We start from the raw sequence: 27090 nt of genomic DNA, 5'->3' as shown, positions 1-27090 counted from the left end.
CAAAAACTGTCTTGTTCACTTTTGAAAAATACCAGCCTGCTCACCTCAAGCTGCATTCCTGATCTCTTTTTTCCCCTCCTCCCCTCCAGAACTATCTTCACAGTTCATATGCAAGGAAAATGCCAGAGGAGAACCAGGAAAGGTGTGAGCTGCTCAAAAGTAAACTGCATCATCTCACACTGAGCTGCATCACTAGGTGTGTGCTTTATTCTGTGAGACCTCTGGATTTACTATTTGTGCATCCCATGAAGGAACTGCAGACTCAGTCTACTGCATGAAGCTGAGCTGGAGAAGTCTCCCAACTCCTGATTCACCAGTAAACAGAGTGGACCACAGGTACCGCTGAACTCAGCATAAAGCTTGTTTGTGTAATGATCTTCTCTCTCTTCTTTCTGGTTATTGGAGCTGCAAGGAAAAGCCAACTTCAGGCATTAAAGAGGCCTTCACCATAGTCCTCCATCAAAACTGTCTATCACACTACCTCCTTCTCTGCTCCTCTTGAGTCCCTGCTTAAACTGCTCCTGCTGCTGGCAGATGCCACACAAAAATCAGCTAGTATCATGTTATACTGCTCATACGTTTCCCTTTCACAGCCCTGCTGCTCCCCAACTTGTGGCAGCAAGCCTCTCCTCCTGCAAACCACCACCTGCCTCCAGAGGCCCCATCTGTCTGTAATACCCTTTGTTCCCTTGGCTCCAATTCTAAACCAGTACACAGAAAATTAAGAAAATATAGTCACACACAGGACTAATCCTGTTGAGACATGGGTTTTGTATGCTGAAGGATTCAAAAGGATAAAGACCATCTTGGACCCCCAGAGGGCAACCCTTCCCTTGGTAGTTTCACAGGGGCTCATCTGACTCATGCTTTCTTGGTCACCAGGGATTCCTGAAGTCTTTTCCAAGAATAGTAAGCATGATGTTTATCTGAGTTGCTTATTTGATCCCAGCCATATTTTGTGTTGTTTGTCAGTCAATAATGGCTTTATACTGATGTGATGTAAGATCACATGTCCTTGTGAAGTCTTTCCATGAACTGCTAAAGAAGCCTGAACACCATGACCAAAAAGACAGGCTGAAACAGCCAGGCAATTCCTTTCCTCTGAAGAATGAAACATTTTCCCCATATGCTTTGTTCTCTATATGCAAGGTGAGGAAGGGATCTTCCTCTTCTTTTTGGCTTCTTGAGAGCTACAGGTGGGTGCATTAAAGTGCAAAGTAGATCTGGGACACCTATGGGTTTCCTGCATAGAGAGATGCTTCTTGAAGTTCCCTTTTACCTGGCATAATAGATTTATACTTGACAAGCTCCAAAGGAAGGCATCAAGGGTTGACTTGCTAGTTTCACTAAACAGTCTGTTGCCCTTGCCTGATAAGCTGTCACACCTCTGTGACTTCTTTGTTCAAAGTCAGATGCTAAGGACCTTGGTAATCAGCTTTGACTTCAAGCAATTCATCAGCTATGTATTTCAGGTACTGTTAAATTTATTACCTTGGACACACTTTGTGTTCTTATCACAAGGCTACTGTGCTCACCCTGTTTGTCCTGCTTCTCAGATCTGTTTTGCAGTCAAAGGTAAGATTACCTGTTAGAATTCTCATAGGTTTATCTAGAGCATAACCATGCCTTGTATGGTCTTCCATGTCAGCCCAAAGTCTAACCATTACTTCAGGATATTTTTGTGGCCATTCAGAGTCTATTCTCATCATTAATTTCAGGTTGATAAATTTTCAAAGGGTGTTATGTTTGGCTTTGCATTCTATAAGGAAACCTTTTTGCCTTTGGAGTGGGCTAGTTACCATGCCCATCCAGAGCTACCGAGGAATTACAGCTCCTGCTGTCTTCATCATGACCTGCAGACTACACACATCTCTAAGATATCTGGGCATAGGAGGGACTGCATTAGTCTGTTTGAAAGATACTTGTGACCATGACTCTGTCCCGAGAAGTTACTGGGCAGTATTGCTTTGCCTAAATAAAAGCTTATTTTTGAGCTTGGGGAGTGCTGGAGGCAGTTCCCTTATTGTGTGTCATTGGTTTATACAGAGGGATTTGAAGTTAGTTGTGAGGATGCCTTTTCTCCCAGGAGAAAATTTGACTAATCACACTGTGCTAAGTTTCTGTCTTACTTGACACTGTCCCCCTTGGGGATGATTGTCACATTCCCTCTGTGTTTGGCAGGCTTTCAGTTCCTGGCTCTCCCTCCAGCAAAGCAATCAAAACAGCCCTTCTAAGATCCCAGCTTAGTCTGGAGATGTCTAGCCTCCATAGATGCTTTTCCAGCACATGCCTCAAAGGTCCCCATGCTAAGACAAAGTGGTTTGATTCCTCTTTCTATCTCCATCCTGACCCTAGTTAATTCTTTGCCATGGATATCTGCTTAATCCCACAGCGACCTTTGACTCACAGAGAGTGACAGAGTGAGTTTGATTTGTTCCAACACACATGGTGGGACATTCTCCCCCTCTACTCTGCTCTGGTGGGACCCCACCTGGAGTACTGTGTCCAGTTCTGGAGCCCCTATTACAAGAAGGATCTGGAACATGTCCAGAGAAAGGCCACGAGGATGATCAGAGGGCTGGAGCACCTCTCCTGTGAGGACAGACTGAAAGAGTTGGGGCTGTTCAGTCTGGAGAAGAGAAGGCTCCAAGAATATCTTATTGTGGCCTTCCAGTATCTGAAGGGGGCCTACAAAAAGCTGGGGAAGGACTTTTTAGGGTGTCAGGTAGTGATAGGACTAGGGGGAATGGAAAAAAAATAGAAATGGGTAGATTCAGATTGGATGTTAGGAAGAAATTCTTCCCCATGAATGTTGTGAGACACTGGAACAGGTTGCCCAGGGAGGTGGTGGAAGCCTCATCCCTGGAGGTTTTTAAGGCCAGGCTGGATGCGACTCTGAGCAACCTGATTTAGTGTGAGGTGTCCCTGCCCATTGCAGGGGAGTTGGAAACAGATGATCCTTGAGGTCCCTTCCAACCCTAACAATTCTGTGATTCTATGTGAGTGTTTTAGTTTGTTTTTCTTTTTCCTGCTCTCAATCCAAAGCTTGCAATGTATGCAGGCCTGCCTGCCTCTTGCACCACTTCTTGCCACTCTGTTCTCCCTTGCTAGGCCAACACCTAGATAAATGCAACTGCCCTCAGCCACATAATTACCTGTCATAGTACTTAGACAAAAATCCAAAATCCTTTGTGGTTCCACAGTCACATCATATGATAGCCTGACATTTCTGTAGCAAGGCATTTATAACAGGTGACTGACAGGTGTCATTAATCCTTGCTGTCTCACAGAGTCATAGAACTGGGATTTGAATTAGTCATCTATTTACTGCAAGACATTGATCAGAAAAATCCCGAAGTGAGCAGGTGATTCTCAGATGTCACCACAGGCTATTTATAGATACTTTGGTTAATTTTTAATTTTTGTTTTTTAAACACTGTTTTGTATCTGAATACCAGGAGTGCTATCAAGAGACAGGGAAACACTGACATGAATACTTGGAAAATTTTGTTATCAGAAGGATTCCTCTCCAAGAGTATCTAAAGGATTAAAGATATAAAGCTTTCAAATGTTTGTACACTCTGTCTGCAACTGAATCAGGCAGTTCTTTCCATTGCTGAAACACCCATCTGCCACAGTCTTCATCTGATTAACTAAACCCCATCTTAAATACATTGTGTGCTTGAAGTCCTACAAAACCAGAGACCTGCCTCAGCAACAATCAGTGAGCACCTCAGGACAGCCTTTAACATTTCAGGAGTCCCATTAAAAATTTGGAAGAAATGATGTCATGCTAACATCAGCTTCAAAGAGACACCTTCTTCTCAATACCTGTAACAAAGCACCCTCAGGAGGAAGATGGGGTTCAGAAGAAATGGTGCGTAGCCAAGGTGAAATGATGGGGAGATACAAAATACATTGGATTAACACAGGATGAAAAAGCATACACCAGTGCCTGATGAGCATTTCTTCACCTATCAGGCTGCAGATGCAACCAGGCCATTGTTGTCAAGTCAAGGAGGATACCGTAAAGACCTCCGAAGTAAATACCCATGTCTTCCTGTTTTTCTCATTTTGCTGCTTTGGCCTTCTCTTATATGAATGGTTGGAGGTAATTTCTCTTAGGTGTTTTTCACCTAAGGTTAAGCCATATCTGTATGTTGCCACTGGCTTCTCCTCGAGGACATTCCTCTTGGTCCCTGTCCCATCTTGGAGAGGCACATGTCCCTTTGCTGAGAGCAAGCAGCCCAGTCTGCATTTGGATTTTGCACTGAGCAGCAGCATAAGGCTGCCTGGTCCCACTGCCTCTAACAACCCAAAGAATTCTCATCCCCAGAAGAGCATTCTGGGGAAAGCATGAAAAATCCTCTGCAGGAAGTGCTAAACCTTCAGGAAGGAACAAGGGAAGAAATGCCAATTTCTGCTGCCAGCCAGTGTGTCAGAGGAGGCATCCCTCACACAACTGGTGTCTGGGAATCTGTTAAGCCTAGAGATTTGTGCCTTACTTGTTTTATTGCTCGCGTTTTCCAATCTACACTGCTTCTGTAGAGGAAAAGAGGATGACCTCTTCTTGCCCTGAATATGTGACATGACCTCAGGCTGTGAGTACCTGCCTCAGGAAACTAGTTTTATTTTTCTGAGATGCAGCTACTCAGAAGTGCCTGAAGATTGGGACTGCTGTGAAGTGTGCTGCATTATTGACTCCTTGACCTCACCTCCTTCATCAAAGACCTACAAATTTCAGGGACTCCTTGTCCCCATACTGCTATGGGGTTCTGGGCAGAGTGAAGACACCACCTATGTCCCACTGTTTCACAGATGCTTCTGTTGGAGAGCCCAGAAGCTGGGTCAGAGGGCCTCATGCAACTTTCCAGCACAATGTTGCTCTCTGACTGCTTGGGTGAACTGACATGCACACTTAGTTCCAGTGGGAAAAGATCTTACATCACCATCCTAAACCAGTAAATCTTCCATCCAAACCTCAAGTCATCCACAGATGGTGTGTAAGTGGTTTGTATATTCTCAAGGGTGGGTACTTCATCCTAAAATAGCCATCCATGTGTTTTGTGTGCAGTCAGAAGGTGTTTCAATAAACAGGAGTAGACACAAATATTCCAAGCTATTTGTTATTCATTGCTTTTTTCAGTGCTTGCAATCACAAGAAAAGCAATGGGGAAAAGGTAGAGCAAGGTCCCAAACAGGCCAGCCCTGAATACTCATCAGATTCACACTCAGGCTATCTGCAAGCTTGCCTTTGCCTTTTCCTCTTGTACTTGCATGCCTCTATGACAGCACAGCAAAGTAATGGGACATTGGCATGTTCCAAAACCCAGGGGAGCTCTTAAAGTCCATGACAGGTTGGACTCGATGATCTTTGAGGTCTCTTCCAGCCTTCTTGATTCTATGATTCTATGATTCTATGACCAGGGATAGAAAATGGAAGGGAAGTTTTTTTCTGAGGAGCTGAAGTCATTGCTTCTCAGGAATGAAACTCAGCAACCACAGTGTTAAAGTAATAACCACCCAAATACACAAAATTAAGAAATACGAGGTTCAAGCCACCCCCAACAGCTTTGGTTTAACTGCTTTGTTGTGACTGGTGGTTTTAGAAACATGAACATTTGCAGTGCCCCTACCCTATGCCAACTTGGGCCCTTCTCTCAATCTTGTCCAAGTCCCTCTGAATGGCATCCCATCCCTCCAGTGTGTCAACCTGACTGCACAGCTTGTGCCATCCACCAACTTGATGAGGGTGCACTAAATGCCACTGTCCATATTGCTGATAAAGATGCTAAACAACATTGGTCCCAGTACAGACCCCTGAGGGATGCCACTTGTCACTGATCTCCATTTGGACATTAAGCCATTGAGCACAACTCTATGAATGTGGCCAACCAGCAAGTGGCCCACCCCTCAAGTCCATGCTTTTCCAATTTGGTGACCAGAATGTCATGTGGGACATTTTCAAGCACTTTACACAGGCCCAGGGAGATGACATCAGTTGCCCTTGCCTTATCTACTGATGCTGTAACTTCATCATAGGAAGCCACCAAGTTTGTCAGGCATGATGTGCTCTTGATGAAGCCATCTTGGTTAATGCCAATCATCTCTTCATCATTTTCCGTATGTCTTAGCAAAGACTTCAGGAGGATCTGCTCCATGATGTTGACAGGCACAGAGGTGAGACTGACTGGCCTGTGGTTTCCAAGGTCTTCCTTTTTTCCCTTTGTGAAGATGGGGGTTGTGTTTCACCTCTCTCAGTCAGCAGACTCTTCACCAGATTGCTATGACTTCTCAAATATGATGGACAGTGTCATCCACGTAAGAGAGATTATTCAAAGAAACTGACACTGCAAGGGCTGCATTGGACGAAGTATACCACAGGGCTGGGCAATGCCTTCCTCCTTCACTTTATTCCACAGAGTTTACTGACAAGCAGCCTCTATCTTTGCAAATTCTCATTCAGATGGAGAACTCTCCAGGAAAGAGCTGGCTGCACATCAGCTCTTGGACTCTCAGTTTGAACATTCTTGTAATTGAGTAGATAACCTTGAACTGAACAGATTGACGAGGGCATCTCTGATGTGAAGATATGCCTGAATTTAAATGTCCTCTTAGGAAACACTGCTGAAAGAAACCCAAACCAACCCAAAATCAATAAAGTCCCAATCCCTACAGCCTTGCAGTCTCTGATCTATGGGAATCCCACTGCAAGCTAAAAGACTGCCACTAACAGTTTGGTAAGTTTCTGACAGAGAAGATAAAAACTGCTGTGCTTCCAAGCTAGTATGCTGCTTATAGTGCTAACAACTTCATCTGAGTGCTCAAAAACAGTATGTCCAGTTTTTTTCTCTTGAGTTTCTTGATCAGCAAGGCACAGACTCAGTTTTCAGGAGAAAAATCTTCATTATTTTTTATTGCCCCAGTAAACTCTTCTGCTACCATTTCTTGTTGTTTTCCAAAAATGTCACACAGCAGCAACAAAATCTCCAAGTTTAAGTGAGATTGTTTGCAAGCACATGATCAGATTTGGGATGATTCTGTAGTCCTTAGGATACACAATCGTTTTACACACTGTTCAATCAAATAAAACCACTACACACTAAATTTTCCAGATATAGCATTTGGTTTAGGTTTCAGACCCTAAATACAGTAAAATGGTGTAATTTTTGGCTTCTTGGAGTTCAAAATTATTTATAGGTCGTTGGGGGACTGTTCAGTATTTATGTGGCTTGCCACTGGGCATTTTCAGTTCCTTTATGTCCTGTTAAAATAGGAGGAAATTGCCACAAGAGAAAAAAATAATCATGTGGCATTACATATTTGGGCACCCTGCTAGCTGCTGGAGTGGTTTTCCAGGTCAGTGGCAGCTGGAAGGGTGACCATGGAGGGAAAAAGTACTACAGAATCACAGAGTCACAAAATCATAGAATGTTAGGGGTTGGAAGTGACCTCAAAAGATCATCCAGTCCAACCTGATCTAAGTGATCGCTGCCAGAGCAGGATCACTTAGAGCAGATCACACAGGAATGCATCCAGGTGGGTTTTGAATATCTCCAGAGAGGGAGACTCCACAACCTCCCTGGGCAGCCTGTTCCAGTGTTCCATCACCTTCACAGTGAAAAAGAATTTCCCCATGTTTGCATGGAACTTCCTGTGCCTCAACTTCCATCCATTGCCCCTTGCCCTGTCATTGGGCATCACTGAGAAGAGCCTGGCTCCATCCTTTTGGCACTCACCCTTTACATATTTATAAACATTAATCAGGTCACCACTCAATCTCCTCCTCTCCAAACTAAAGAGATCCAGGACTGCCATATACAGTGAGCTGAACAACTCAATTCTTGGGGTGGCTCTGCAGAAGACAACGTTGTCAGGGACAGCTTGGCAACCAGGCACTCTTTCTTGCATGAGACTAGTCAATGTAATTAGCAGAGAGCCAACAATCCATTCATTATTGAAAACCTCAAAGGTGTGTTTGCTTTTGGAAGGGGATTTTGAGGCATTTACTATCTCTGCAGCATTGTGCAGCCACTTTGTAGATTCATAGATTCATACCACTCTCCTTAACATTAGTCTCTTTATTTGTAGGGTTTTAAAAAATGTGTGATACATTTCTGGTCTGACCATCATTTTATTCCTCATACTACTCTATTCATTGACTATTAGGTTTTCTTGTTTGTCTGTGTTTGTGTCTGTTTGTTTGGGTTTTGGTTTTTTGTGTGTGTGTGGTTTTGGCTGGTTGGTTAGGTGGGTGGGTTTGTTGTTGTTGGACATGATCACCTGGTTTCCCTGATTGTGGTGCATAGTGGTACTCAAGATGCTCTCCTTCATAACCTTCCCCAGCACTGAGGTCAGACTGGCAGATCTGTAGTTCCCCAGACCCTCCTTCCAGCCCTTCTTATAGGTGGATATCACCTTTTCTCCTGTCAGCTAGTACCTCCCTAGTTCACAAGGACTGCTGATGAATGATGGAAAGTGGCTTGATGAGCACCTCCACCAGCTCCCTCAGTGCTCTTGGGTGGATCCCATCCAGACCCATAGACTTGTGTGGGTCCAAGTGGTTTAGCAGGCTGCTAACCATTTTCTCTTGGATTATGGGTGTTTCATTCAGTTTTCAGTCTCTGCCTTCCACTTCAGGCATCTGAGTAGCCAGGAAACAACAGATTCTACTCCTAAAGACTGAGGCAGGAAAGGCATTGAGTACCTCAGCCTTTTCATCAGGGGTCGCTATGTTTGCCCTTGCATTCAATAAAGGATGAAGATTAAAGTTACCTCTTTCTTATTGTGGACAATTAAAAGGAAAGACTGGAATTAAATTTGTTGTAAGGGCCATTGACATAATACATGTTTTCATACATGAATGTGAAACACAACTGGAAAAAGGTTTTGTATGACTCCTCCTAAATGTCTGGCATTGAAAATGTAGAGTCATAGCTCTAAGACTCAAGATCCCCTTTGCTATCCCAAACTTTCAAACTACTGCAAGAAAATACCATTAGAAAAATGATTGGAGCAAGATCTTTGGAGCTAAAACACTTTTACTAAACCCATAATTGCTTTCTGTATTTCACTTGACGTTAGCTGTAAGATTTTACTTGACATCAGCTGTAAGAGCTGTGCTCTTTCATTCATTAAGAGCTCCTGCCATGAATAAGTGACTTCAGCTGAGAGTACTGATCTCCTGACTCTTCCAGCTCAATGCAGTTGCTATGTCAAAAAAGAAAGCTGCTTACTCTGCCCAAGTGGCTGCTGCCTGCCTGCAGGACCACCACAACTGGGTAGACCACCACACATATGGTACAGTGATGGACAACTAGACTTTCAGGGTCCTGCTTACACTTCCAGAAAGAGCCTCAGTTGCACTATGCATTTTCAGAAAGACTGTGAGAGATTTAGTAAGTTTAAGTCCTTGAGGCATCTGCCAAAGTGTTTTGCAACCACATAAAGTATTGCATATCTCTTTATTCCCTGTTACTTCCACGACATTGGTGGTGGTGTACTGGAAACCAGCCCTTAATACTGGCTATGTAAAGGAAGAGTGAAGAAAGGAGCACCAACACGTTCAGGCGTTTGCTGTGTTAACAGCAAAAGTGGACAGCACTGTTCTTCTGGCTTCTTCTGCTTAAATGAAATAAATTCTCTCCATATAGCAATGTTTATCATAAAGAATCATCTTCATTTTGGAAAAAAGGATTTGGATTATTATGTTAAAATTTTCTATGGAGCAAATCTCCAATTCTGAAAAAATAAATGTTGCAATCAAGGCAGAGGGCCACGGTCCTGTGTTTTGTTTTGATGTATTTCTAACCTCATCTTAAGAGAGTACCTTCAGCTGCAGCGCATGGTAAAGACACAATGAGAGAAGATGTCAATTCCATTATAATGTCTGATGAAAAAGTGCTCGTTTTGAATACTGCACATGGTCTTCAGCTACTGCATCCTGCATAGCTCTGAGAAGAATGCATCATTAATCATTGATAGTAACACACAGTTCCACAGTTATTGTGGGTTTTTTTCTGTTTAAAACAAGTGGAAATAATACATAATTAATCTTCTTGCAGTCCATGTTGTATCAGAAATGGCTGTGCTTTTAGGAGGCTATTCACTCCTCCAAAGTGCCAAAGCATGTACCGCAGCATCTCGGCAGGACACTTAACCAAAGATGGTCTGCTTTCATCTTGGATAGCCTGATTAAGAGGAAAAGTGTAGTCTGAAAGATCGGTTTTGCTATGTTGAATGGGTGCTGTGGAGAAGAGAACTGGAAGTAACTTACCACATCTATTATCTGCAGCAGAGAAAGTTGGAGCTCTACTACAATGGGTTGGGAGTCATTCACCACTGGCCGTTCAAGACGATTGTAGTTTCTCAGCAGTTCTCGGTACAAGCGTCTTTGGCTTTCACCCTGCTGAGAGACTATGGGAAAAGAAAGAAGGCACTTGTCATTAGGGCCAGTCATGCTGCTCCCCTTGCTTGTTTTGTGGAAAAGCCCTTTGTAATTTGAAAGCAGTTCTCCCCAAACTCCCTCCAAAAAGTATCTTTTCAGCACATGTGACTGATGAGCTCTGAAAAAAAACCAAACATCTACTAACACTCTTAACTCACTACTAACACAGAAACCACTGAACAGCCTTTGGGACTCTGAGCAAATGCCATCCTTCCTTGGCACCCCTCCCACCAAACATCAGTGGTGACATAGCTCCAACATCAGAAGACAGCTTCCTGGAAGACAGTCAAGAGAGGTTTTGTTTTCTTGTTCTTAACTCCTAGAGACTGGCTGCTGTAAGCTAGAGCTGGTGTTACTTGGACATACTGTGTGTTTACCCACCCACCATAACTAACAGGTATTATTTCTTGAAGCTGATGTATCAAGACCTTTTCTGCGGTCAAGAAACAATAATAAACATTCTTCATATTCTCTTCCATTTTGTGTGGCAGCCTTCCCAGGCTTTGGGCTACTTCCCTTGCCTTTTTACTTTCTGATGGCAGCACACTTTGTTAACACCTAATGAGGTGGTGGTATGAAGGCTAGATATTTGATGTGTACAATGATATTGAATTTCTGGTGTTACATGCTTAATTCAGCTTCCACTGGGAACAGGCTCAACACAGAAGCTGTCATGAAAACATATGAGTATGTTAAAGACTAGCAGAATTTGAGTCTATGCTTAAATTTCCAGATGGCCCTGTTCCCCAGCTTTGGGGTGGGTGTGGAGAGCACCCTTCTAACCTGTATGACCAAGTTTTCTTGCCACAACGACCATGAGTGGGGCAGAGTAGAAGTGATGGTTTGGGTCTCTTCTGTAGGAAGCTAAGCATTTTGCTAAGATACATTGCTCAGGAGCTTGAGACCACCAAAAGAGAGTAGGTGTTGGTCCTTTGGCCTGTGGCAGCCTGAGATCTACATAATAGTTGCATCTAACAAAGTGATGATCATGAGCCAAGCCAGTCCTGTCAACATAGAACTGTAGAAATCCGGTCCCTGCCAGGCTGGCAGTCTGCACTATTAATTATTACTACTTTAGACTGAATCATTTTTTATCTACTGCAGCTCCTGGTCTCTGTGTGCTACTTTTTTTAACTCCTGTGCCGACTTCTGCACATGAGACCACAACTCCTTTCACATTGGTCATGGTGAATACATTTTGGACCATGCAAACAAACTGTAATAACCAGTTCTGCCTTCCCCAGACTCTCACTGCGCTCATCAAACCTTTCTAGTATGGAACAAGCTTCATTTCAACACAGCAGACATGCCTTTTAAAGCTAATAATAAATTCAGCTTTTAAAGAGTTTATAAACTGCTTTCTTCAGTTTTCCCAATACTAAAGTGAGTTTTGTAGCATTCCAGAATGGCAGTGCCTGGTGAACAAGAAGGAAGAGTATTTTTGTTTACTTTGGTAAGTTACATCAACACATCATCTTCATGGGCCCTCTCTGTTCTTCCACAACATACTATGCGCCCATGGGGATCCAGAGGAGCAGATGCTGTAAGAGCTGCTCCAATAGCTCTTGCTGACTCATCAATATTGGATGCTGTGCTTTCATCATTGGCAAGCAAAAACTTTGGTTGCAGGATTTCTCCTTTGCCAGCTTGAGCAAGCTTCCCTGCAAGACAGTGATTTAGGTCCTCTGTTAGGGCCTTAGTACTTGCTTTCGAGTGCCTTGGTAGACTTCAATTCCCTTGTTAGGTCTTTCTGTGGAAAGGAAACCAGTGAAAAATCACTACACATTTTTCTATGGAAAAAAGGCTCCGTGCCTTGAGCAAATTTGCTGTCTTTTCACTTACCTGCCCATTCTCCTTCCTCTTCACTGCCCCCCCACTCCAATATTTTTATGCTCTAGGGAAGAAACAACTGCCGGCACTATTATTTTCATCTTAAGTACTTAAAATAATATTTGGCTTTAACCTTCCTTTTAAACTGTTTTCCTCAGCTTCTATAGGGAAATGTACTCTTCACTGGTCTCTGGAAGTCAGCTGGGCTGCTAGACTGCCCTGCTACCATTGCTTTCATGGTGCATCAAAACAGCCCTCCATTAAGGGAGGCCTGACCTGGGAGAAACCTCAGCATAACCCTTTGCGGTGTGCTTCAGGAGAATGTTTTTGTATTGTGTGCTCCAACCACACTGAAGCCAGAGCCCTGTCCTTGTTGAGACAGGGCTTGTTGAACTTCATGAGCTGAAGGAGCCTGGAGATGCAGTTTTGCACCTGGTTTTCCATCCTTTCTTCACATCTTTCTGCCGTCTGTAATGTGATCCTACTACGTTGCAACCTCTTGTATCTCAAATTGTTAAAGCAGCCTTAGCTGATTTATTTTTAAACCTGCTGAGTTAGCACTGGTGACCATGTTTCTGTGCTTGGTGATCTTGCTGACAAAACTACACAGATTCAGAAGCAGTGGAGTCTTTGAGGTTTCCTGGCAAATATCCATGGCAGCTCTTGGTATCACAAAGACCTGGATAATCTAATCACACTGCCATCCCTCTGCTACCTCTGCTTTGGAGAAGGAGATGAGGTGGGTGACAAGTCAGACTTGCATGTCCATACACTTTTTCTTTAAAATGTAATCTTTGAATATTTCTAATTTCCTCCTCCAGAGAGATTTCTGGGGTTTTCCCCTCTAATGCTTGTGCTAATGCATTGTGACACTACATTTCAGTGTCCTAAATGGAATGTTTGCTGGTGATGGAGAAGTCTGGATCTCTCAGGATTAGTAATAGAATAAGCTTTACCACTGCCTACACAGTAGCACACTGTGTCTACAACAATGTATGACAGTGCCTACACAGTCACAGAAATCTAGCCAAAAACAGTAGCACAGCTTCACCTTTTAAACTAGGCTCAAAGCTAGATGTCAATATTTAAGTTTTCCAGGTTAATTTCCCAGACTTACTTGTCTATGTATGCTGTAGGAAAGTAAAGGGCGTGATGCTTTCTAGGTAAAAGATCTCTGAGCAACAGAGAACCTCTGTTCTCAAGCAGTGTCCCCATTGTTCTGAGTTATCTTTGAAGCAGCAGGAAAACAAAAAGCTCAACAAAGTTTGAAGGAAGAGCAGTGTATGATGTTTACCTCAAGTTTAGCAAGACTTCTGACACCATCTCTGAGAGCTGCCTTACAGACAATTGTCTATGCTTTACACATTAAATAGGTAAACAGTGAGGTGGATTGAAAAGTGTCTGAGCTGTTAAGGGGGACTTGGAGTTACTAGACCAAGAACTAGACCACAGCCTTGGTGGATAAGGGAAGAGCAACCAACCTCATCTTTCTGGACTCATGCAAAGCGTTCAGTGCTCTGCCGCACAACATCCTGGTCTCTAAATTGGAAGGACATGGATTTGATGGATGCACCATTTGGTGGGTAAGGAACTGGCTAGATGGCTGAACTCAGAGATTTGAGATCAATGGCTCAGTGTCCAAATGGAGGCCTGTCATGAATGGATCAGTACCAGGACCAGTCTTGTTCAACATCTTTGTCAGTGGCATAGACAGTGAGATCAAGCGAACCCTCAGCAAGTTTGCTGATGACACCAAGCTGTGTGGTGCTGTCAGCATGACGGAGGGAAGGGATGCCATCCAGAGGGACCTTGACAGGCTGGAGAGGTGGGCCCATGCCAACCTCATGAATTTCAACAAGGCAAAGTGCAAGGTCCTGCTCCTGGGTCAGGGAAATTCCAAGCACATTTACAGGCTGGGTAATGAGTGGATGGAGAGCAGCCCTGCAGAGAAGGGCTTAGGGGTGCTGGTGGACAAGGCGCTTGACGCAAGTCAGCAGTGTGCGCTGGCAGCCTAAAAAGCTAACTGTCTCCTGGGCTGCATTGAAAGATGCATAGCCAGCAGGTGAAGGGATGTGACTCTGCTCCTCTCTTCCACTCTTGTGAGACACTACCAGGAATATTGCATCCAATCCAGGAGCCTGAAACACAAGAATGACATGGGTCTGTTGGAGAGGAGGTCCACAAAGATGATAAGAGGGATGGGGCACCTCTCCTATGACCACAGGCTGTGCAATTTGGTGTATTCAGCCTGAAGAGAAGGTTCCACAGAGACTATCTAGCAGCTTTCCAGTACCTGAAGGGGACCTGCAAGAAAGATGAAGAGGGACTGGAATGGGTTCTCCAGAGAAACAGTGGGTGTCTAATTCCTGGAAGTGTTTAAGATCAGGCTGTATAAGGCTTTGAGCAACCTGCTCATGGCAGGGACATTAGAATTATATGACCTTTAAGGTCCCTTCCAAATGAAGCTATTTTATGTTTCTGTGATTATAGATTTACCCTCAAGATTTACTCTCTGAGTAATCTGAAATGCTAATCTGAAGAGGATATGAAATTCCTGAACTGCTTCTGGAGTTTGCAGGCAACTGGGAGACACAAGGCAACCAATCTCTTGGTGGTTTTGTGAAGAGCTCTGTGAACAACAGAGGTAATAATGGACTACATTTAACTGTTAAATTCGTCTCTGAATCTCCTCCCATGCATCTTCTTGTGCAAAGAAGCCTGCCTAATGATTGATCAATATTGCTACCAATGTACTCTGAATACCTGCTATGGTTGAATTCTTTCTTTCTTTCTGGGATGGAATTGCTGAGAAAAGCACATCCAGGTAACCTGCCTAGGACCTATTTCTCTGTTGCTTGACAAAACACCTCCTCTAACAAGAGACACAAAAAACGTGGATCTCTTCAAACGCACTGCTGTGAGACCAGGGAACTCCACAGTCACAGCGATACTGCATGGCATCCTCTGTGCTGGATCAGGGATATAATGTGAAGGAAGAATGTGTAGAAAGAGAACAGAAGACTGCAGATTTCCTATAGGCTTATTTCTGTAATGTATCTGAAAAGCTGTATTTTGTCTCCTTTGTTCCCCTACAACATACTTGCCTTGAATTATTTCAGCAGGAAATAAAATAAGTCATCTTGCTGCTAATTCGCAGTCTGAGCTCTGACTTTTCTTCCGTGCACCTGGTCAGCATGAAAGATTTCATCTTTTTTATCAAATGCAGACATATTATAACGTCCCAGACAGGATAGGTTGAGAGATTAGGGATGAAACTTTCAATAAGTGTATATTAAAATATACTTGCAAAGACCTACTTGAAGCAAGCCTAGAAGAAACTTAATAACTGCATTCACGTATTTGGACAAAGTGTGGGTCCATAGCTAGAGGGAAAGAGTGAAGCTTGCAAAGATCGTGTCTCACGCTGATTGTGAGCCTTCACAGTATCTATAAAGTGGGCTGAATTGTCTGAGATTATGCAATTAAATTAGATCAAGCTGGTGCTGGCTGACGTCAGCTCCAAGTGAGCAGTTCTGCATGCCCAAGCTCAAATTCAGGATGAACTCGTGTTTTACTGCCATTGATGGCTAGGAGAGCCATAGAGAGGAAAAAAAAAGAAAAAGGAAAAGGAAAAGAAGGGAAAGGGAAAAGGAAAAGGAAAAGGAAAAGGAAAAGGAAAAGGAAAAGGAAAAGGAAAAGGAAAAGGAAAAGGAAAAGGAAAAGGAAAAGGGGAAAAGAAAAAGAGGAAAAGGAAAAGGGGAAAAGGAAAGGGGGAAAGGAAAAGGAAAGGGGGAAAGGAAAAGGAAAAGGGGGAAAGGAAAAGGGAAAAGTAAAAGGGGGAAAGGAAAAGGAAAAGGAAAAGGAAAAGGAAAAGGAAAAGGAAAAGGAAAAGGAAAAGGAAAAGGAAAAGGAAAAGGAAAAGGAAAAGGAAAAGGAAAAGGAAAAGGGGGAAAGGGAAAGGGAAAGGGAAAGGGAAAGGGAAAGGGAAAGGGAAAGGGAAAGGGAAAGGGAAAGGGAAAGGGAAAGGGAAAGGGAAAGGGAAAGGGAAAGGGAAAGGGAAAGAGAAGGGAAAGGAAAAGGGAAAGGGAAAGGGAAAGGGAAAGGAAAAGGAAAAGGGAAAGGGAAAGGAAAAGGAAAAGGAAAAGGAAAAGGAAAAGGAAAAGGAAAAGGAAAAGGAAAAGGAAAAGGAAAAGGAAAAGGAAAAGGAAAAGGAAAAGGAAAAGGAAAAGGAGAAGGAGAAGGAGAAGGAAAAGGAAAAGGAAAAGGAAAAGGAAAAGGAAAAGGAAAAGGAAAAGGAAAAGGAAAAGGAAAAGGAAAAGGAAAAGGAAAAGGAAAAGGAAAAGGAAAAGGAAAAGGAAAAGGAAAAGGAAAAGGAAAAACCTCTTTACACTTTCTCTGCTTGAGTGGAATCCTCTGGGCATGGATTGCCTCTTCTACATCTTACTGTCACTCTGTCTTCCTTACTGTGTGATCCTAACACTCTTTAATACTTCTACAGATTAGGATTCAGATCGAGGAAACTCTTTGTTGGGGATGGATTCTGTCCAGTGTTGCCCGGGAGGAATGACTGCCAAAACTGCAGCTAGCTCTGGCTAGGCTATCCATCTGCTGTTAGATGCTCCCATCTTTCCTAGGAGCCATGAAGCTAGGTCACACCTTGGCTGGTTGATAATCTTGCTCTGTTTTATATGCAGAGTTACAAGCAAGTTACAAGCAAGTTACAAGCAAGAGTTCAGCCCTTGCCATCTCCCTGAGTTTTTCCCAAGCGGTCAGTTCCTCGACTGAGTGTCTCTCGTGTGGGTCACATTCTGATTTGCTGTGCACATTGTAAGGAATAAATAATGATGCATTATAAACAGGGTAGGTGTACGGATATGAATTTCCATGAGGCTTTCAGCCATGGTACTTGTAGTTACTGACCATCTCACCTGTGGTTCATACTGTTCTCTGGTTTTATGTTCATAATATTCAAAACTTTTTTAGAGGGCCAGTTGCTAACTAAATGTTTTCTAGCAGTTGCTCATTTCTTTTGGCAGAGACCTGGGCCTTACACACAAGTTGTTACTTTATTCATATTCATACAAGATTATGGGAGTTATTGATGCATAAAGGACCAGTAGTTTTCAGACCAAATATAATATTCTTTCCATATCACTTTATGTGGCACACATGCATTCTAATGTGTCTCTGAATTACAAAATAACTCCTTTTTTTAAAATTCCTTACAATCATTTGCATAAACTATAAATTACAATCACCAATATATTCCTGGTTCATCACACTGTTGCTTTTAAATGGTTTTATTTCTAAATACATATATTTTAAAATATTTTGTCCCTCAGTGCAAGGACAGGGTACTGCTTGCAAGCAGTGCAGTACAGTTCAGAGCCACAAAGATGATTAAGGGAGTTGAAGATCTCCCTTCTGAGGAAAGGCTGAGGGAGCTGCATCTCTTTAGCTTCGAGATGAGGAGATTGAGGGGTGACCTCACTAACGTTTATAAATATGTGAAGGGTGAATGTCAGAAGGACAGAGCCAAGCTCTTGTCAGTGATGTCCAGTGATAGGACAAGGGGTGATGAGTGCAAGCTGGAGCAGAGGAGGTTCCACATAAACAGCTTTTCACTGTGAGGGTGACAGAACACCAGAAGAGGCTGCCCAGAGAGGTTGTGGAGTCTTTGTCTGGATGTGTTCCTGTGTGACCTACTCTGGCAGATCAGTTGAACTGGATGATCTTTTGAAGTCCCTTCCAGCCCTTCTGTGATTCTGTGGTATTTCATAAAAGATCCTGAACTGCAGAAATACCATGGTTGTCATATGTATTTACTCTCCTTGTACCTTCTGCAGATATTCACAACTTCTATGTAATTTTTTTCTCTCTGTATTGTTACTTTGACACATTCCCTCTGTTTGCTTCTTTTACTGTTTGGTAAAATGGTGTTCTGCCCTTTTGAAACAAGCAAACAAAACTGTGTCATTATAATGAGAGGTATTGTTATATTTTGTTGCATAATGATTGTAGGCAATCTTTTTATAATGTGGACATTTAAAGTGCAAGCAGCCATTAGTAAAATGTATGGGCATAAGAGTTAAATCCTAGAATTTCCAAGTATTTTCCTGACAACTGCAGACTGTTCTGCCACAGCTTCTCTTCAACATTTTCTTTTCATTTCTTTTCTGTTTAGTGCTGTAACCTTGCAGGGATTTTTAGCATCCAGGTTTGGAATGGCAACAGTACATACAAAAATGTGGCATGACCTAGAGCTTTAGTGACTATAAAAAACCACACACCTTATATTGTACACTTTGCAGAGTCCTGACAATGTAAAGTCTGTCACTGCCATATGTCGCTTAATCCCCAGAGATACAGATGTGTCCTATCTGCTTTTGTTCTTATGTGCAGTGTTGTTGCTTTAATCTGTGGCTGCAGATGCATTATTTCTTTTAATGTCCTTTGATTTAAACTGTGTGGCATCACACCTTCAGGGAAGAGTACTCACACAAGAAACAATGGAACCACATCAGCTGCCTCAGCCCTGTGTGTATCTGTGTGTGTGTGTGTATGTGTGCATGTTGTGTATTTGAATGCCTCATTCATTTAAAACCTCTTTTTAATCTGCTTCCCTTCTGGGTAATATTTGTCTCTAATTTTTCTCTCTCTATGCAGATTGTTCATCTCACACAAAAGAATCCAGAGGAATGTGAAAAATGCCGTGCTTTCCTAGGCAAAAAGGATGTAATCTTCCTGATATTGGTCATTCCTGTTCTTTCACAGCAGATAAAGGACTCACAGCATAGATGTGTATTAAAGGGTATGCTAGGAAAGGTTTTATCTCAAAGATTTTAGGCACATGACAACATGCTAAAAAGAGAATATAGGCCATTACATAACGAAAGGATGGGATTATATTTTTAGTCCTGCTGGCTTGATGCAGATGTTTTAAAGCCTGAGATATAGATAGATAGATAGATAGATAGATAGATAGATAGATAGATAGATAGATAGATAGATAGATAGATGTGTGTGTGTGTGAGGTGAAGAGTCACACTTTAAGACAGAAACAGTGGGATACCTCTCAATGTAGGATAGTTATCCAAACTGCCTCATTGTTCCAGGTCAGAAATAGAAATGGCTACAGGCAGAAAGTGAAAAAAAGCTGTGATTTCAGTGCAATGCTAGTTTCCATTAGCTCCATGCAATATAACTGTAAACAATACAATCCCAGATGCAGAGAGAGCACAGGAGGAGGGACTTGAAGCAGTGGTGAAGAGGGGAACTCTCCTTACTAGACATGTTATAGAAAGCTACAGCCTTCTGAAGAAAGACTCTTGAAAGCCATCCTGAGATTTGTAGGGAGGAATAGTAAAGGAAGTCAGTGGCAAGAAACAAGATCCTATGACAAAACTGAGATACTAGTGCTATGGTCATTCATGTATTAGTGGCATTTGTGCACAGGGGTTCAGGACTTCTCACTCCCACCAGCTTGCAGACCCGTTTGTCACATCCCTTCACCTCTACATGTTTTAACAACCAAACCAGCAACCAAGGGAAAGTCCTTCTTGGGAAACCACTATGAACTTCACAAGTTGAGTGCTGTCAGTGGAGTAGCCATGGAGAGTATTCACAGACTCTGAAAAGGGTCACAGTGAATCTGTATCTCTCCATCAAAAGTCCATTAAACACCATAACATGCACATAGGGAGACCTCAGATCTGGGAAAGTCATATGAGATCAGAAAGGTATAATAATGAGTTCAGTGAAAACAGATAGGCAAGTCTGGTTAGGGCTGAGAAGATGATTAAGCAGGAAGAAAGTTCTTTTCCTAATCCCAGTGCAGATAATAACAGTGATAAAGGCTGCAATTAAATTTTCAGTTTACTGCGCAACACAGTTTTTCAGCCTTCACTTCCCACCCTGCAAATATCACAATCTGATTAGAAAGAAGCCCACACCGGGGTCATCAGGACCATGGAAGTGAAGGAAGATAGGTTAACTTTCCAGGAAGAAAAAGATAAGTGATTTTGTCCCCAGGATATTAAGAGAGTAAAGATTAAACCCCACATTTAGTTCTCCCAGGCAGTATTCCTTAGTCACAGACATGTCATTAGACAGGGAAGGATCTTGGTCTTTTCTTTTTGTGGTTGAGGGAAGGATCTCACCTCAAAACCACTGCCTCTGTTTTTACTGAGGTAGTGGTGACACTGTTTAGAACCGTAGAATTATAAAATGTTTGGGGTTGGAGAGAACCTTTAAAGATCAACTACTCAAACCCACCTGAGGTGATGCAGGGGCATCTTTAACTAAATTAGGTTGCTCAGAGCCCTGTCCAACCTGGCCTTGAATGTTTTCAGGGATGGGGCCTCTACCACCTCTCTGGACAACCTGTTTCGCTGTTTCACCACCCACATTGTAAAAACATTCTTCTTTACATCAAGTCTAAATTTAATCTCTTAGTTTAAAACCATCGTGTTTTGTTCTATCACAACAGGCCCTGCTAAGAACACTGTCTTGTAAACCCCCTTTAAGTGCTGAAAGGCTACAACAAGGTTTCCATGGAACCTCCTCATCTACTCTAACTTCTCCAAGCGACGCAGAGGACAGATTGAAGTAGAAGAGTCACAGACCGTAGCATTGTGGTAAAGAACCACCCAGTGCAGCCACAGATGTTGCAGTGATTCTTTTGCCCAATGATATTGCAGTGGTTATGACCCCAGAGATGGATAGTTTCCTCAACAACGAAGTTCTGCCTTGCCAGCCTGCCAGCTGTACTTGCACAGCAATTCTGAGCGCAAAGGTACGAGGTCCTGAGGATGCAGTAGGCAAGGCTAGTGATGGCTCCTCCTGCCTTCTTCCCACAATGTTCAAGCCTCAGTTGTTGCTTGTGAGCTGAATGAGAGCTGCACTGGCTGGAAGGTACAGGCAAGGCACAAATGTCAAAAAGTGAACATGGGATCTGGGAATGCAGGGAAAAACGTATGTTTGTTTGTTTGGCCAACTTCAAAATTCAAATACTGGATAATGTCCAACATGGTATTAGGCCCTGTGAAAGTAATGTAGGCTACCTTGATGGAAATTTTGACTGCATCTTGAATGGCTCCTTGTTTGCCCTCCTTTTCAGTGCTTAGTACCTGAACTGGAAAACATGAAGATACATTTTCCCAAATCTGAAATAGTTTCCCATTTGGGAAGAAAAACTTAAATAAAACATCTATGGACAAGACTCAGCACTGTTTTAAGCAGCACTGCTGAGCTTTCTCTAGCTAGGCTAATCTCACTGCTTGTCTATGTGAAGGGTGCTGGGCTGCTACCTGGCTGGTGACAGCAGAAGTAGCTGCTTATCAAGGGAAAAAAGTCTGAGGCTTTGGTGGTTGAGATCTTCAAAGACAGAGGGAGTTCTAAATAGAGACATGAAAATTCACAGCAAGGAGTCTGAATTTATTCCACACTGAATACAAAGCTGCTTCTAATATTGTGTTGATGAGATAAATGGCTGGCTCTAAGCAAATTATATATGAGACCAATCAAGCACAGTCTGTGGAGATTTAACCAGAAGGCCTGAAATTGTAAGAAATGCTTTGGTTAGGCTGATTCAGTCCAGAGTTGCTTATGTGCATCTAAAGTGGCTGAGCATGGTGTGTATCAGGAAGTTTTTTTCTCTGAATGTCAAAAGGTGTGAGCATTAATTAGCCTGGTCTGTCTGTTTCAGAATGCTAGATGCTATTGTCTCTTCCTCAGGTACAGACCTCAAATCCTGGTATTTTTTGGATCAGTGTGGATATGAAATATGTGGCTGTCCTTAATGCACCTGGCCAGTCAAGCCTACATTGGTGATACCACTGATTCCAAGAGCAGAAATGAACTACAGCAAAAACTAGGTACCTCCAGAGGATGATGATCTGGGAAGCCTGATTTCATCTTACCTTTGTTGTTTTAAAACTTTGTCAACTTTAATCTAATGCTCCTGAATGATGTGCAAACAAACCAAAATTAAAACAAAACTAATGTTCTACTTGTCATGATACAACAGAAATGCCTGAAGATGCTTGGTCTCTGAGATTAAAAGTAGCCAGAAAAGCAGGAAGTGACCCTGTGATGTTTGGCTTGCCCTCTGGTGTTCGTTCCTCAGCATACAAACTTCCCAAGTCTGTGACATCATTTTGACCTAAAGACAAAATGATTTGCAGACATGGGAACAGGCCTCCTCCAGAGAAGGATGTCTCTCCTCCTTACTCACAGATCTGCCCCATTTGATCTGTCTTTTCTTTATCACCCTGCCTTCTCGTTGTCATTGTCAGGCAACACATAAGTTGATCTGACAATGGCAGGAGCACTGCAGTGCCTGGGCTGACATACCAATCCAACATTTTTTAGTTATAAAGTAGATGGAAACTGAGGACCCTAATATCTTTTGACACTACATTAGACAGCTTAGCGTTTGCACTGCTGCAGGATAGCTGTTTGGCTGTATTAGAAAGGCAAGTCCTCTGCTTAGAACACTCTAAGCTGTCCAGTTGCCTTTTATGAATTGTGTTTAAAGCTTGAATGAAAATGAGGCCAATTCAAAGCTGCTGCCCATTTACCACTTGAAACACTCATGACTGCAAACCATCTAAAAACAACCTAATTTTTTGTCTCCTGTTCTTATTGCTACAGCTGTTCAAGGTTCAAGTTTGCCAATAACTTTTCTAAAATGAGACAATATTCAAGGGAAGGTCACTTGCCACAACCTTCTCTGCCACTTTGCAGACTCAAGATGAGCAAGTTCTTCAAAAAGAGCACAAGATGGCTAAGAATTGTGGAATGTATTTTTCTGCATCATTATATGAAGTCCTACTTTTGTGGTTTTTTTCTCAAAGCAACTGAGTCAGAGGTGATGAAAACAGCAAGCCGCATCCTGTTTTACAGACTATACTCAGCATCAGTGAGACCCACTGCTTGACACACAGCTAGCTCTGTTTAATGAAGTCTCCCCAGGGCAGCACAACACATACAGTGACTCCGGAGTGAGTCAAGCGCAGGCTGCTGAGACAATGGGCAGCTGGAGCACAGCATGTCCTATAAGAAATGGAAAGACATGCCTTGGATCAGCCTGGGGATGAGAAAACAAGGGAAACTGCTTTGGCTGCATTCAGCTGCCATAAGGAATGGCTCTGTGATGAAGGAGTCTGACTTTTCTGGGATGTCTAGAGCAACAGCATGAATCAGGTACCAGCTGCATCATGGGGCATTGCCAGGGTATCAGGGGAACCTGTTTTTCTCTGAAGGGTACTGACCACAGGGCAGACAATCACCTTTGGAGATCATCCTACTTTGACTTCCCCAATAGAAGCAACCTAATAGAGCTGTTCCTGCTCCAAGAACAGGGTTTGAATTAAGAAACCTAAAGTCTGTTTAGATCACACCCTCCCTCACCTCAGCTGCAACAGACATGGATTTTCCAATTTTCAATCTAATTTTATCTCTCGGTGTGGTGAAGACCTAACCAATCAGAACTTCTTTACTACATAGCCACAGCCGAGCCTCAGGGAACAGAGTGTACAGTCTTGTCAGTCCAATCTGCAAACTGGCTTTAGGCTGTTCGAGTCCTCAATGCAAAATGAGATCTCTCCAAGCCTTCTCCTTCCCTCTAAGTTCTTTTTCTGTCTGAATTTATAGAATCATAGAATTCTTTTCAGTTGGAAAAGACCTTTAAGATTATGAAGTCCAACCATTATCTAACTCTACTAAGTCTGATGCTAAACCATGCTCCTTAGCATCATATTTGTGTGTCTTTTAAACACCTCCAGGGATGGGAATTTAACCACCTCCCTGAGAAGCCTATTCCAATGTTTGAGAACCATTTCAGTGAAAAAGTTTCATAATATCCAATCCAAACCTCCCCTGGGGCAACTTGAGACCATTTTCTCTAATCCTATCACTTGCTACTGGGGAGAAAAGACCAACACCCATCTTGCTATGACCTCCTTTCATGTAGTAGTAGAGAGCAAGAAGGTGTCCTCTCAGCCTTCTCTTCTCCAGACTAAACAACCTCAGTTCACTCAGCCACTCTTCATAAGCCCTGTTCTCCAGACCCTTCACCAGCTTTGTTGCCCTTCTTTGGACATGCTGCAGCAGCTCAATGTCTTTCATGTAGTGCAGGGCCCAACACTGGATGCAATATTCAAGGTATAGCCTCAACAGGGATAAGTACAAGAGGAAAATCAGTTCCTTGGTTCTGCTTGTCACACTATTCCTGATACAAGCCAGGACTTACATTCATCCAGTTGTTGTTAAGCACCTCCAGGTCTTTCTCTGCTGGATAGTTTTCCAGCCACTCTTCCCCAGGCCTGTAGCACCACATGGGGTTCTTGTGACCCTGGTGACTTCTCACAAGCTTGGGGCAGCTCTACAGTTGCAGCTGTGCTGATGATAATAGCGAGCAGCCTTAGAGCTGTGCAAGTGAACGGACATAGAAGATCAGCAAGTGAAAATGAAGTCTGGTTCACTGAACTGAAAAGTCAACCTCAGGAGGAAAACACGTACAGCAAGTTACTGTAGCAGGCAGTAACTCATAGGAAATAAATTCAGAGATTTGATAGGACTCTGCCTGCCAGTCTTAAATGCACTGACGTATGTTTCTGCAGTAGTATTCCTCATCACACAGCAGAGTGACACCTATAAAGTGACATGCTGTGACAAGTACCTTCAGTCCCTTCCAACTCCATACGCGTGTGGTGCCTTAGCACGCTCTCAGCATCCACAGTCACCAGATTCTGTGCTCTCAGATCACAGAATCACACAATCAACCAGGTTGGAAAAGACCTCAGAGATCATCAAGTCCAACCTATTACCTAATACCTAACACCTCCTGACAACTAAACCATGGCTCCAAGTGTCACATCCAGTCTTTAAACACTTCCAGGGATGGTGACACTACCAGCTCCCCAGGCAGCACATTCCACTAGCAAATTACTCTTTCCATGAAGAACTTCCTCCTCACCTCCAGCCTAAACTTCCCCTGGCACAGCTTGAGACTGTGTCCTCTTGTTCTGCCACTGGTTGCCTGGGAGAAGAGACCAACCCCCTCCTAGCTACAACCTCCTTTCAGGTAGTTGTAGAGAGCAATAAGGTCTCCCCTGAGCCTCCTCTTCTCTAGAGTAAACAAACCCAGCTTCCCCAGCCTCTCCTCATAGGGCTTGTGCTTGAGAGCTCTCACCAGCCTCGTTGCCCTTCTCTGGACACGTTCAAGTGTCTCAGTGTCCTTCTCAATCTGAGGAGCCCAGAACTGGACACAGGACCCAAGGTGTGGTCTAACCAGCATTGACTGTAGGGGAAGAATGACTTCCCTGCTCCTGCTGGCCACACTATTCCTGATGCAGGCCAGGATGCCATTGGCCTTCTTGGCCACCTGGGCACACTGCTGCCTCATGTTCAGCTGCTGTCAACCAGTACCCCCAGGTCCCTTTCCACCTGGCTGCTCTCCAGCCACTCCGACCCCATCCTGTAGTGCTGCATGGGGTTGCTGTGGCCAAAGTGCAGAACCTGGCACTTGGACTTGTTGAATGCCATCCTGTTGGACTCTGCCCATTCTTCCACCCTGTCAAGGTCCCTCTGCAGAGCCCTCCTATCCTCTGACAGATCAACACCTGCTCCCAACTTTCTGTCATCTGCAAACTTACTAACAGTGAGCTGTCTCCTCCTTGTTACAGTAGTGGTAGAGATACATGTAAGTACATGTAAGTAATTTCCCATCTTTGCAAGGTGTACATGGGTCATCTTTTTGGCTAACATGGGAGAAAAGACTTACTGCTATAAGCAAAGGTCTTCCTCATATCTTTTCCATTTCAAACTTGCATGAGCTACATTGTTATCTTTGAAACCACGTAACATTCAGAGAGTGGGGTGATACAACTCAGAGCATCAACACACAGAACGTGTGGAATTGAGGTGAGTGGGATCTCCAGACTTCACATTAAGAGCATGAAAGTCTATGAATTATCTGACTTTAACATCTGGTTTTAGTCTGGTAACATTTATGAGATCTATGAGTGGAGGTCCTTCACCACACACCTAAAATACCAGTGACAACACATTGGACTCTATTAAGGCAAAGAACTTCTCACATCTATTCAACAGCTTCTGTTTGGATTAAGTCATTTGATGAACACAGCTCACTGCCATTTTATCAGTCCTGCCCAGCTGATGCCTGAAGTTTGTGCCCTAACTACCAGCCTTGGTTCTTTTTCCTACTACACAGATATATACACTGGTGTCACCTCAGTCTAATTAGCCCACATCAGAGAAATTGTAGCTTGGCAGAAGAGTCTGGCCTTTTGAGACCGTCTTGCCAATGCTCCTACTGCTGCAGAAACATCATCTTCTTTCATGTAAACAAACCAAGAATAGCATCTTTTGTAAGGATTTGCTCTTTGAGATCACCAGTTGTGTTCTGCTGTGATCCCTAGATCTCATCTAAATCAGCAACGCTGTGAGAAACAATTAAATGAGTGTAATGCAGGAATTCAATTCTGTATTATGAGTGACCCAGAGCAAAACTGCTTTGCATTAGCTGGGTATGCCAAGTCAGGCTGAGTTACTTCATAGTTCACATGTATTTAGCTGGTTAGAGTGCTTGCAGCATCCCCTCCCATGGTATTTGTCCCATACTGGTAAGCACGTCTATTCCCATCAAAATGCAGAGGAGGTGCTCTCTCCTCAGTCTGCCCTTGTTGTCTTTTCAAAGCCACATGGCCGGAGTATGACCCTGATGTCAGACTGCACAGAGCAAAGAAACTACCTTGTCTCACTCTGATCTGTTTGGCATGTGTGGCACT

At 43.2% G+C, this 27090-nt stretch overlaps 1 protein-coding gene across 1 annotated transcript in view; it reads right to left on the bottom strand.

Annotated features, from left to right (window-relative positions):
* LOC128979546 (neuronal acetylcholine receptor subunit alpha-7-like) overlaps positions 1-27090 on the bottom strand; it is a 63805-nt gene that overhangs the window by 32720 nt on the left and 3995 nt on the right. Inside the window, exon 2 of the mRNA XM_054397835.1 lies at positions 10277-10416. Coding sequence (XP_054253810.1) covers positions 10277-10416 — 140 coding nt within the window. The remainder of the gene's footprint in view (positions 1-10276; positions 10417-27090) is intronic.

This window comes from Indicator indicator, chromosome Z (assembly GCF_027791375.1).
Source record: "Indicator indicator isolate 239-I01 chromosome Z, UM_Iind_1.1, whole genome shotgun sequence".
Taxonomy (NCBI): domain Eukaryota; kingdom Metazoa; phylum Chordata; class Aves; order Piciformes; family Indicatoridae; genus Indicator; species Indicator indicator.
Note: the sequence above shows the minus strand (reverse complement) of the source record. Positions and strands in the feature narration are given on the sequence as shown.